General features: G+C 41.5%; 1 protein-coding gene across 4 annotated transcripts in view; it reads left to right on the top strand.

The window, feature by feature from the left end:
• LOC119165924 (ATP-binding cassette sub-family C member 2) overlaps window positions 1-13,756 on the top strand; it is a 1,429,043-nt gene that overhangs the window by 358,070 nt on the left and 1,057,217 nt on the right. For all 4 annotated transcript variants that reach the window (XM_075882663.1, XM_075882666.1, XM_075882665.1 and 1 more), the window contains 2 exons: window positions 3,343-3,459; window positions 11,236-11,364. In XM_075882663.1, coding sequence (XP_075738778.1) covers window positions 3,343-3,459; window positions 11,236-11,364 — 246 coding nt within the window. The remainder of the gene's footprint in view (window positions 1-3,342; window positions 3,460-11,235; window positions 11,365-13,756) is intronic.

The raw sequence follows: 13,756 nt of genomic DNA on the forward strand, positions 1-13,756 counted from the left end.
TCCATGTCCTGTCTAAACAAAGGCTCTAAAACAGCTTATAAGAGTACACAATTGAATCGTTCGTTCCTCTTGTTATTTCCTTATCTTTTTACGCTCTTAGTGATGTGATATTGTGGATTCATGCGACATCAATAAGGCACACACACTCGAATGATTCATATACAAGAAATATAAGTTTTAAATTGTTTTCTGCCCTGTTTCGTTATGCCTTCCCCTCCCCTCTCCTCCCGCTATTTCTCGCGTCTCACATGATTATCACACGCGTTGAGCTTTCGATATTACGCGTGATTTCGTGGGTGAATGATTGCACAGAAAGAAGCAACAGAGTGTAGCCCCTCAAGCTCGAAATCCTAATAGGCTCAATGTGCAGCGCCCACATTGCTCCCGTGCTTCATGAAGAGATAAAAGTCAAAGAGTTATAGTCAGTAAAAACTGCAGTGAAGGAATTGTAGGGCAGTGTAATGAATAAAAAACGAAAAGAAGAGGCTCCGGAATATTTTATTTAAACAAGTGAATTCCTTACAACAAAGACGATGGGGCACTACACAAAAAAGCTCAGCTCACATCAATAGTTCTTGTGTATCTTTTATTTTGAGAAAATTGCGAGATTGGACACTCTCCACAGGCTTCCTTATTGTCACTGTCGTATTACGCATAAAGTGTAAATCAATGGTTTTTGTACTCACAATCTATAGGCCCTTACCACTTGTAAAAGCGCTATCGAGGAACACTGCTGAGGCATGAATAAACGAGCTGTTCATCCCCATCGTAGGGAGGGCAAATCATTCCGCGTGTGATGCCTGCCATTGATTGATCCTTAATAACCTTACACTAAACCTTGAAGTTTATAAACGCCCAGATGATATTGCAAATGTGTTTCTAAATCGGTATTCGTGGGTGGTTCGCTGACTATATGACGGATTCATATGTGGAATTTATTGGCCCAAAGCCACCATATGAATATGAGAGACGCCATAGTGGAGGACTGCAGGCACCTTGACAACCCGGGGGTTCTTTTATGTGCTCCCAAATCTGAGCACATAGGCCTACAGCATTTTCGCAGCTATTGCGAATGCCGCAGCTGAGTACCTTAGTCGGTAGACCACTATGTTAGGGCTTCTATTTCACAGTGATATTCAAACTATGAATAACCTCTGCAACAGTTCTCCAGCTACCGAAATTAGCAAACGTCGTGCCTTTATTTATTCCGGATACAAGCAAGTAATACCGAATCAGAGGTTAATAGTATCCATTTCCACCAATTCCAAATAATTAGAGCATATCGTTCACACGTACAACGTAGAATATCTAAATGTACACAGTATACTTTCACGATCACAATATGGCTCTCCTGTTGGCTATTCTAGTATTACACAGTTGCTTCAGTTTACGCACGATATCGCTTTTCTCTTTAACGACCAAAGACAGGTTGATGTCATATTCATTTACTATTCAAAAGTCTTCGACACAGTTTGCCTTGTTCAACTTTCACGTTTTTCACAAATTTTCAGCGACAACAAGCTGGTTGATTGGATAGCAGATTACTTGCTGTGGCACCCGAAGTTTGTTAACTCTAGCCACACGAACTCATCTGACGTACGTGTGATATGGAGAGGCGAAAAGATGACCAGGCACCAAGCCTCAATGCCGGGTGCCTGGTCAGCTTTTGTTTATCAATATTATAAATGACAGAGAAGAAATTATCAATAATGCTCAAATAAATATGGGGTGTATGCAGAAGACTGCAATAACTGCAGAACCATTTCTTACACTCAAGGTTAGGTTGCGCTGATTAGTGTTTTTTTGGCGTTTTGTAACGAGAGTGAAACATGACAAATGTCAAAAGGCTGCAGTCACAGCCTTCTTACATCTTCAAATAATAAGTAACCATTATAATAAATATGCTATTGACTGTGTAAGCCTTGTAGGTGTTATGTAGTTTAAGGATATTGGTGTAACTCTCACAGAATTTTATAATGGCACGGACACCTTGAAAAAATCAGCAACAAGCTCTTCGGAAATTTTGGTTCCACCGATTCACGTTGACTCAACTAAAAATTCATACTGACAACCGATAAGACTTTTGTCAGACTCGAATATCGATTATTTGTTTGGTCACGTTCCCTCCAAAATGACACATTTGTTTATAATCTGTTTTTAAAAAACAAAACTGCTCATATTTCGTTTCTATAACCAGCTTTTCTCGCATACTTCACATGCTCATGTGTATTGCTGGAGCCCATTTCAAACATCTGCGCACTTGCAATCATGTAACCCTCCTGCATAAATAAGAGAATTCACACTGGTTTGAAAGGTCCAGTACCCATATCATTCGTGCCATTTTCCACACCGTACCCGGTAAAGATAAAACCTTCATACCAGGTGATATGAACCTCTAATATTGTGCTCGTTAGATTTGTGCTCGTTAGATAAATTGGGAATTTTTTACGTTTTCTTTCTGCATAACGTGCATTTTCGGAATGAGGTTGATAGGGATCTGCGCCGACTCAATACACACTAATAGGAAAAAAATAGTTGAGTAGCGATGCATTTTGTTAAACTCTATGTCTTGAAGGAAAATTTGTATGTGCAATTGATACGGCCAACTGAAACTGATACAGCAAATAACTAGGATTTAGACATGCTGCTATCACTGAAACTGATTAACCCCTTCGGAAAAAGAGATGTCCGCCGAAAATTCAGGGCACATGTTTCTATCCCCACCAACTCCCGAATCTTATTATCACCCCCCCCCTCCCACCCGCCACGCCGCCTATCCGCTCATACGATCAACCACGTGCTGTTGAAGCGCCGCCGCCGAAGGTGGAAACACCGGCGCGTGGCCGCTGACAATTTTCGTACGGGTGCTCATTTCTTTGTTGGCTAAGGGCTGCTCCACGCGCTTCTCGCACAGCTGCAACGCACGTGCCGGAACACCTATACCGCACGCAAGCGGGGGAAAAATAAGCCAATTGACGACGCTCTTTCACCTTCCTCTGCGTGGCCAATTGGCTTATTCGTTCTCCGCTTGCGTGTGTAGGTGTCCCGGCACGTGCGTTGTGGCTCTGCGGGAAGCGCATGGAACGACCCTTAGGCGCTCCAGGGCAGAAAGTAAAGCAGTCACGAAGTGTGCATGCAGTAGGCGAACCTATTTATGTGTCGGTACTCGTGGCGTTCTACGTGATAGACGAGTGTTGAGGCATCTGTTCGTCTCTGTGTGCCTCTTCAGTTCTAATAGGGGTTTAGTGGTGTCGACACCTGTTCCTTTTGCCCGTCTTTGCCCAACCCGTCCTTAAGTGTTCTGCTTTGTTGGTTATTGTATACAAGATCAATCTTCTTCAGGTGCCTCAAGAATATCCTCGGTCGATCGAAGACAAATATTCACCGATTTGTGAAGCCATGCCTGCACAGTCAGTGTGCCACAACTGTAGCAACGCTGTATTCTAAAGCCAAGGATGGGTAAGCTAATTTCGTAAAATCTGTCTGAAATTTCAAGTCCCTCAATACTAGCCGCACTTCAACCATTTTCTCTCGATATCGTTCATGTGCCTTTGCGTTAGCTTTTTTGCAAAATCATCTGTGGGCACTGTGGAGAACAGCAAAGAAAGAATAGAATAGTGTCCAAAAGTGCAACCGACAACCGGCCTTCTTTTAAATACTACTAAGACATAATACATTCAAAGCATTTCTTAGCGTGCTTCAAGTACTAAGATTAGTTCTGTCTGTCTATCTATCTATCTATCTATCTATCTATCTATCTATCTACCTCTCTATCTATTTATCTATCTATCTATCTATTTCTCCGTCTCTCTCTCTCTCTCTCTCTCTCTATATATATATATATATATATATATATATATATATATATATATATACATATATATAAATTTGTCTGTCTGCCTGGCTATCTATCTGTCGCTACCTGCACGTGATGGGTCGAGGGCAAGAGCGGCTCTTGTCCTGAATGCAAAGAAGATCTCTCACTTCCCACTTCCCGAACTGGCGCTGGTTGCTATGCGCAGCTGCTGTTTAGGTGCGCGCCTACGCCAAGACCAAGAAGTACAATCAGCGTTGTTCTACAAGTTGGACTGTGAAGAAGATTCCTTGGCCTAGAATCGGGCGGCAGTATTTTTATTTCTACACGAAGAGCTTGTTTATCTCAATACGTTGTACCTTTCTTTCAGCACTCACGTGCGTCATTCCTTCTAGATGTAGTTTCCCTCTCCTGCTCAAAGGCGCTCCCCTTGGATAGCGTCTATACCGGCAAAACATTGGTCAATTGAGTTTTGTTGTGTAGTGGAGCCCTCCGCGTCTTTGTGGCTCTGGTGTGTACCAAGTGGAAAGGGGGGTTAGTCTATACTGAATAAAACCCCAAAAGCCAATCCATTGGACCTTCAGAAAGCTACTTCGCAATTTCGGCCGATCACTGAGGTCTCCCAGTTCAGTCACGGAGGCATCGCGTGCTGTTCTGCAGATCAGAAATGCATTCGTAAATCTCTTGAGTGTTCCAGGCTTACAGCGCAACCAGTGAGCCCGTTCATTTTAGCACACCTTGCATACAACACCGCAGCCTTGTCTCTACAGTACAGCTGGCGGTGTAGACACCAGCCTGACACTTGCAGAAATACTGGATTTACTTTCAGTGGTAAGTGTAATTTCAGTCTACGGGTGCAACCATAGGAGAGACAGCAGGCAATTTCTAACCACATCAGTGATAGCGGCATTTTTAGCAACAGTCAGACTTTCAGAAATGAAGGCGTGCCCGCCCATCTATACGCTAAAGCCACTTTCCCCTTAACCTCTACAGTGATTGATTTGTTGGCGTCATGAACACAGCCAGCGCGAAAGGGGGCTAGTTCGTTGCTAAATGCCGCTGGTGGGGAGAGAACCATGACAGTCGCGACTGCAGCTCTGAAGACAAAAGGGGCTGTTTATGTGAGGGAGAGCACCCTACAAACTCTGCAGACTGTGCGGCAAAAAAAATGCAGCTTTGCAGGTAGTTAGCAAGACGTCCACGCACCTCCTGTTTTGCACCGCTGTGGAGAGATCTACATTCTCGGTTTTTATGCAAACAAACACGGTGACGCGTAGCCTGCGCACTCCGACGGCTGCTCGCCAGCGCGTTCTAGCGGGAATGAGAGCAACCACAGTCTCTTTTTGTGTCATCTCATGGCGAGCATACAACCAATCGTTGCTGGTACAGAATGACAAGATTGCAACCCCTCACTCTTTAAGACAATTACCTGCTCTTGCGTAGCCACTTTGAAGAGGGAGGGGGTAGCGATTATGCAGCTGGCTCCATATCAGCAACAAATGGTTCTTTTGCTCACCGCGAGATAGCACAAAAAGACGCAGTTGTGGCTCTCGCTACCGCTTGAACGTGCTGCCAGCAGCTGCAGGAGCACTAAGGGCACGCGCTTCCGTGTTCTCCTTCATAAAAGTTGACACTGTACATTTGCAAACGAAAAAAAAAAGAACAGACGGGTAATGCTAGGTAATTCCACAGAATTGCTCAATCAGCAGCGATACAGCGATATCTTACCTTCGCTAGTGAACTGCAAGTTATTCGAGTGTGCTTTAGACAAGACAGCAGTTACGTGACAAGAAAACGGAAAAGAGCAGGTGTTGTGTTCTAGTCTTACCTTCTGTTTTCGGGTACACAGATCTTTGTTGCGACCAATTATTGGCCAGGAACGTAGCCAAGAGTTTTTTCTCGTGGGGCCTGATTGTTTCAAATTAAGACTTTTCATAGTAAATAGAAAGAAAGTTGCCTAAGACTATGGAGGGTCTTAATTATTAAAATAAAGAAGTCACAGCTTTTCCGCAAAAGTGAAGCAATGACCGCGATAGCAACATTTTGAAAGGTCACGCGCAGAATGAAAAGCAGATTGATACGTGCCCCGCGTTTCTCGCGCACAAATTACGCACAAGCACGAAGCTTACTCACAGGTACGGATTCGCGTGAATAAGTGTCTCCTTTGTAACTTCGCTGAGTCCGAAAAGCGTGCGATTTTTGTGAAAGAAGACTGCAATAATTGCAGTGACCTTTGTGCGCCTGTTAACTACAGCAGAATTGCTCCACCAAAAACCTTAGGCCAGCCAAGGCATACGGTCCTCGCCTCCTCATCACTGCGTGATAAGGGCACCCGAGGGAGCGTCGCTCCCCTTCTCTAAGCCGGGCAAAGTACGTGTTGGAGATTAGAGAGGACGCCGCTGTGCGATGTGGCGACGTGCGCTCATCGCGCCATCTTTCGGATAATGCCAAAAACGCAGCAGCGGCAAATGGTAGCTCTAAATAGCTTGCCATTTGAAAGACGAGGAACATTCTTCTGGTGGCTCAGTGGTTAATGCCTCGCATTCACGACGCAGAGGCCCCACGTTCGATTCCACACGCCGGAGTGCTTCTTTCTGGATTTTTTTCTTTCTTGGGTTTCATATATGTAAGAAACATTTGACACTGCAGTTGACCTAACCTGGTGTGTGCGTATCAGAAATAATGCTTTGCTACCGAATAACGTCGAGCAAGAATCCCCGTACAGATTCACCAACAGGAGAACGAGTCACAAAAAAAGTCACAGCTTTACCGCAAAGGCGAAGCAATGAACGCGATTGCAACAGTTTAGAAGGTCATGCGCAGAATTTCAAGCAGATCGATACTGCCCCTCGTTTCTCACACACAAATGGCGCACAAAACGTGCCCTCAGGTTCAGATATATGCGAATAAGCGTCTCAGTTCTTACTTCGCTGTGTTTAATAAGCGCGCCCTTTTCGCAAATGGAGGCTGTGCAACAATTGAAGTGACCAATGTGCACCCCGTAAATTAATCAAAATCGCTCCAAGCTTAACGCCAGCCAATACGTATGACCCTCCCCACCAGGAGATAAAGGTGCGTGAAAGATCAATCATTCAGCTTTGCTCCATGGGCCAAAGTTTGCGTGAGAGATGAGAGCCGCTGTGTGCTCAATACGCCATCTGCTAATAATGCTGAAAACACGATAGCCCCCTCCTCCCTCTGAGATGCCCACCAACAGCGCTAAGAGGTAGGTATAAATGAAAGTTACTAGAATAAACATAGCTTTAAAGTTTCCCTGCAGAGGTGGGCCACGTGGTGGTCATGAGCACGCGAGAGTTTGTCCACTCACTTCCTTTCCGCGGGCCAAAGTAGGCGTGAGAAATAAAAGCCGCCGTGTGCTCATTGCACCATCTTGCTGATATTGCTAAAACCACGATAGCCCTTCTCCCTCGAGATGCCCACCAACAGCGGCAAGTGGTAGGTATAAATCTACGTTACTAGAATAAATTCAGTTTGAAAGCTCCGCCGGAGATGTGGAGCACGGGGTGGTCAAGAGAACTAGTGGCACTGCAGTACGATCTTGCTCCAGCGACGCGGACTGCGCGTGTCGTGATCGGCGGCGGCGACGTGCAAAGCGGTTACGACGGATGGTGTGCTTTATTCTCACATCATTTGTCAGACTGTTTTTGGCATTGGGTAGTCTATTGTACGATAATTCGAAGCGAAAATGCTTCGACACAACTTTGAAGTGGCAGCAGAAGTACGTCATGTTGAGTGGATTTTGAATCAGTCCATCAAATCCCGAGAAAATAAAAACGGCAATAGTTAAGCCATTGTTTAAGCAGGAAAAATAGATGATATAGAAAATTACAGACCAATTTCTACCTTCCCTATATTCTCCCAGTTACCAGAACAACTTTTGCTTCAGTGTATGACGTCCTTCTTACAGAAATTCTAACTATTAACAACCCGGCACTTTGGTTTTATAGATAATCGCAGTCCTATAACAATATAGTACTGCGATAGCAAGTATAACAAGTTTAGGGATGAAGCATATTCGGCTTTAGACGCGAACCTGTTCTGTTGTACTCTGTTTTTAGGCTTGGCAAAAGCGTTTGAAACAGTTATATATACCGTTTTGTTAGAAAGCCTATTTTGTTTGGGCTTTATGGAGTCTTTTTATAATGTGCTTTATAATTACTTACAAGACAGGTCACAGGTGTGATGTAGGAAAGTAATTAGTAATAAGAAATATATTACTGCTGGTGTGGCACAAGTAACGGTGTAGTCTCCATAGTTACCTAATTTATTTTTGAATGTCTTCCCCTCAGGAATTTGTAAATCCAATGTATACCACTATGCAGATGATACGGTGCTTTTAACACGTCACATACGCTTTGAAGGGGCGAATAATGCTTTTCAGGGTGAAATTCATAATGCAATGATGCATTAACCTGTCACATACATTTTGAAGGGGCGAATAATGCTCTTTAGGATGAAATTCATAATACAATGATATGGTTTGAAGAAAACTGCCTAATTGTAAACGAAAAAAATAAACTGATATGCTCTCGAAGCCCTATAAGAACACAAAAAAAATGGACATACGAATCTTCTTCGCACCGAGCATTGCAACCCATGCAAAAGTTCTACAGTGGAAAATGCTGAAACATTCAGATACCTAGGCGTAATTTTTCATAGTGGTATGTCTTGACAACATCACATGTCATTTATTTGTTTCAAACTGACAAGTGTGGCATGTCTGCTTTTCAATACATAAAGCTCTGTGCCCCTACGCGTCAAAAAATGACAGTTAATTTGCTAAGCTTATAGTGTAGTGAGATACGGTATTACAATTTTCGCATTTTGCATAGAACGCTAGAAATCAGGCATTGACAGTTTGTTTAGAAATATCTGAAAAGTGTTGTTCACGGTTTTCAGGTAGATGCCAGTACTAAAATTAGAGATTTGGGCTATCATGCATTCCATGATTTGTTTAGTAAAACATTTGTGCTGAGATATAATTGGTGTGACAACTTTGAAACAACATTTGTAACGCGTCAACCCCTAAGGAAAAAAAGAGTTTTATACTGCCCCGGTTTTCTACCAGATATGAAGAAGCGTGAATGTGTATGTATTCTAAAAATTTTCAATGAGCTATGTGAAGCTGTTTTCAGCGAGTTCAAAACAGCAAATAAAGAATATACTCACTGAGCTGTAAAATAGCATGGTCTACTTGTATGTCACGTATGCTCTAAGTCTCTCGTTTGTTCCTCTTTTTATTTACTGCATGTGAAGAAGCGATGCTGTCAATCATTAGTCTGTTTGTTGGCAAAGAAGTAACAATAGTTTTTGTTACCTTGTATCCACATCATTGTAACCAGCTCAGCTGGGCCTAGTCGCACAATACCTTTGGACTTGGAAAGGCCTGTTTCTTTGTATTTGTTATGGATCTGTATAATAATAATAATAATAATAATAATAATAATAATAATAATAATAATAATAATAATAATAATAATAATAATAATAATAATAATAATAATAATAATAATAATAATAATAAATATTATTATTATTATTATTATTATTATTATTATTATTATTATTATTATTATTATTATTATTATTATTATTATTATTATTATTATTATTGTTATTATTATTATTATTATTATTATTATTATTATTATTATTATTATTATTATTATTATTATTATTATTATTATTATTATTATTATTATTATTATTATTATTATTATTATTAGCGTATATGGCGCAGGTGACGCCGTTGGGTATAATGTACATTGTGTGACAACAATTGCACAAGGGTTACAAAAATACAATTACATATTCGAGGATGCTTGAGCTTCGCCTTCAAGAGTAGACTACAATAGCGTAACCGCAACCCGTGCGACTCACATTCTCAATTACTAGACTAGCCTCAGTCTCGGCGTATGCTTCAACCATGCCGTGAGGGAACGAATGACTGCGCGTGTAACACCAGTCGCTTCAAACTATCGTAGAATGTCTACTGCAAGTACAGTTGCGAAGTAACCACTGCGTGACGATTGTTCTATGTGTGAAACAGCAAAGGAGCCTCTACGCGTGCTCAGAGCAACGTGTGATCAAATTTTGAGCGCCCTGTATTTGCTGGACCTTTCTAATAGTCACTCGTTGTGGATTTCACACGTTTAGACGCCTGACAAGATTCTACGCTTGTGCCACCTAATATTGCATGGATCGAAGAAATTCCTTCTACTACATGAACAAAAAAAGTGTAAACGCAAGGCCTCGCTTTTTTGTCTGGACTAACGAGACCTTCTACTACATTAAATGCATACTTTTTTATCGAATTAGTTTTTACCAATGGTGTGCCTCTGTGGTATAACACTTGATTGTCACGCAGAGAGCATAGGATCAATTCTCACTCATTCTGAAGATTTTTTTTTATTGGCAGGCCGCCACCCTATGATTTATCGTTTCAGTGAATTAGTTTGACTATGGACCTAGGTGTGGAAGCGCGGGTTATGCCAGAAATGTTTGACCACATATGATGAACCGTTTGTTGTTCTGAATAAACTCCGCTAGGTCACGTACACATTAGCTCGCCACATGGCAAGAGGTCTAACAGCTGCTAAAAGCCAAGCTGCTTAGGTTGCTTGCTTGAAGTTCTTCGCGCCAAGAGGTTCTACCTACTTCGATTGGTGGGCTTCGTCTGCCAGGAGAGAAATTTTTCAGGTATCCGCGGGGAAAACGAAAATCAGCGAACGTGCTGCTTGTGCTGGGCGGCACCTACAGCGAAGGCGACGACGCTGTGAGAATCAACCTGTTGGCCGCACTTGCTCTCACTTTCATGACCTAATAAACGTCTCCTTCAGTCGTACATGTCTGCGTGTGCTCTGCGCGTAACAATATACATGTAGTATTTTGTGTTTATGTCATATATGTCATGCTTTGTATTAAACCTCCGAACATATCCGGTAAGACTTTGCTTGCCTCTATTAGTTTCTGGGAATTGAAAATTTGTAAGCGCACTTTTTGTGCTGCGTCAAACATTTGATGATATAGTTTATTTGCGTATTTATACGGTCTAAGTTATATCGCATATTTTTCGGCGTGTACTCGTTGCTTGCCACGTATTAGGGAGCTTGGGCTCGTCAAATGACACACATCCCATTTTACCGAGCCTAGCCTCATCCTTCAGATAAAATTAATTGAATTGAAATAGCTTTTGCCGCAATAATGCTGTGTGACTGTTCTTCCAGAAACATTACTGAGCAGCCAGATTTTGAAAGATAAAAACCAAATGCCTAACCACGTTATATTCCACGTATAGCAGCCCAGCGATGGGGTGTTTAAAAAGCCCGCCGAAGAACGGGGTTTCCTGAAATGTTGACCACCTGTTTTCCTCCCTTAACTTAATCTCGTACCCTTCGCAGAATACTTCGAGGATCGAAAGGTCGCCTGATGTTCGCGCTGTGGTGTGTCACGTGGCGCGAAATCTTTTGGATTTTGTCTTCCGGCTTTGCCTACTACTGCACGCTGATCTCCCGTGCCTTGGTGCTTGAGTGAGTATGACATGTATTTAAAAGTAAGGCTTTCTCTCTGTTTTTATTTATTTAGGCAAACAGCCAACAAAAATGAGGTTTTACAGGGGTGTGCGCCTCCTAAAAAAGGAGCAAGCAAGGACACTAAGATGCTACAGTGAAAGTGCAAGTCAGGGCGGAATCACGTACGTCATTAGAGTTTGTACATAGGTACCGAGATGTAATGAGCAACAAATAACAAGCATACCAAACGCATAAATGCAATTCCATTGCGTAAATATATACCTAGGCTAGAAAAATGTTGGTTACATAACACGTTACAGACATTAGCTTACTGCATCAAACGAACAGTACGTATTTTATTTAGGAACCAATCCAACATTCTTAAGCATCTATATCGGTGTTACAATGAATTGGTCAGCGTGGTCTTAAAATTTTCGTACTGTCGTTAGTAACACGGCGGAGGTGTATCGAGCACTGCACTACGGCTCCGATAGCGTAAAAAAGGAACAAAAGAAGTGTTGTTGCAAAAGAATTTATCAATAGTGAGTAGGTGTTTCTGTCAGCTGATCCTAGAGTGACTTATACTGATGTAGTTTTATGCCTTAATTCCGAATGAATTGTGAAAGAGGAAGTAGATAAACTTTAAGCGATGAAGCCTAAATCTACTGAATAGAGGAACAAGCCCTGCGTGTCGCAGTAGCTCAGTGGATGAATCTCTCACCCTTGTTGAATGTAGATGAACCGTACTGCTTTATAGTGCACCCTTTCAAGAGTTGTCATACTCTACTATTACTTGTATAAATGACACATAAACCACAAGCTTTATCTCGTTTAAGAAAAAAATGCTTGTTCATTGCTTTTTGCTGCATACTGAACGTGCGTTGTCCAGTATAATCAGACGTATTGTGGATACCCACATACCCATACTCGTTCACAGAACATATTTCAGTGCTGGCAGAAATTTATATGAAGCTAAGTGGGATTTCTTTCTTAGGAACTGATATCTAATTGGTTTTTCTTTTTGTTATTGGTTATATTCCAATTGCGACATCACTGATATACTCTGTTTGAAGCGCTGTAGAGCGTTATTTGGTCGAAATTCTGTATGACTTTATTTTGACTTCACACTGGATGGCTATATTATTCGTGAAGAGTAAAAATAAAATGGTTCCAGCGAAGAAGCCTTGGGAACAACAGATAGCCCAATAATAACTTGAGAGGCGTGTCTCTCAAGTTAGACAATTATATATGTCGTGGTCAGTTAAATTGGGTGATTCATTTCGTGATAAATCCACCACCAATTTGCTGTTCAATTTTGTAGATCAGTTTCCGGTGCGACACATGGTCAAACAATTTATAGAAATCAAGGAAAATTACGTCAAATTGTAAGTGATTGTTCATACTTTGAGCAATATGTAGAAATTGGACAGGCTGCGAAACAGTTGACAATCCACTTCTAAAGCCGTGCTGCGAAGAGTGGAGTAGTTCATTTATCTCGGCTTATTGAATTAGAAATTGATGAGATAATATGCTCAAAAATGTTACCTCCTCTACCTGTAAGAGAGGTAGGCCGACAGTTGTTTGAGCAATATTTATTTCTTGGCTTGTGTGCGGGAGTTATATTAGCACTTTTCTAATCTGAGGGAATGCGAAATTCTTCGATTGATTTCTGGTACATTAAACAAAGGTAACTGCTACAAAGTTCAGCGAAGCATTTAAAAAAATATATTAGATATGTAATCCAACCACTGCTTTTCTCCTGTCGAAGTTTAAAAGCAGAGATAGCCTCTTTCGAGAAACTGCAGGACTAGTGGTCCGTTTCCCATGTACAAATGGTTGCGTAAAAGTCTGGCTAGCTTTGTTGTTTTTGTTATTGTGAACGGTGAAGACGGACTAAAAGTATTTATTAAAAGAGTACTTAAGTATACCGTCAGCGGCTACCATGTGGACACCTAATTTTTCCTTTGCCTTCAGGTACCGCCAAAACTTTTTCAAGCAAGATTAAAAAAAAACTAGGTCAGGTAATAATTCAAATCTGTTGTTTCGGCGACCTTATCGCATTCTTCAGCTGAGTGTTTTAAGAATCGAGGCGACATTGCTAACTAAAATACTGAGAGTTTTACTGCGCTGTCTGAGTCTCAGTGTTTCGGTTTATGTGGAATATTTCTCAGATTTTTATAGATTTTGTTTGTTAGTATTTTAATAAACCGTGGGGACTAAATTCTGAAGGCAATAATGCATAATTTCCTTGAAGTGTAACCAGACCTTGGCAATATTAGACAGTTTACTAAGACATATATTAGTGAAATAATTGCGTTCGCAAACAAGAAAAGTCATGATACCACTTTCATTAGCTTTGTTGAAAAAAAAAACACACTTTACAGCTTTATGTGGATGAGCAAGACCAACT

This window comes from Rhipicephalus microplus, unplaced genomic scaffold (assembly GCF_043290135.1).
Source record: "Rhipicephalus microplus isolate Deutch F79 unplaced genomic scaffold, USDA_Rmic scaffold_13, whole genome shotgun sequence".
NCBI lineage: Eukaryota > Metazoa > Arthropoda > Arachnida > Ixodida > Ixodidae > Rhipicephalus > Rhipicephalus microplus.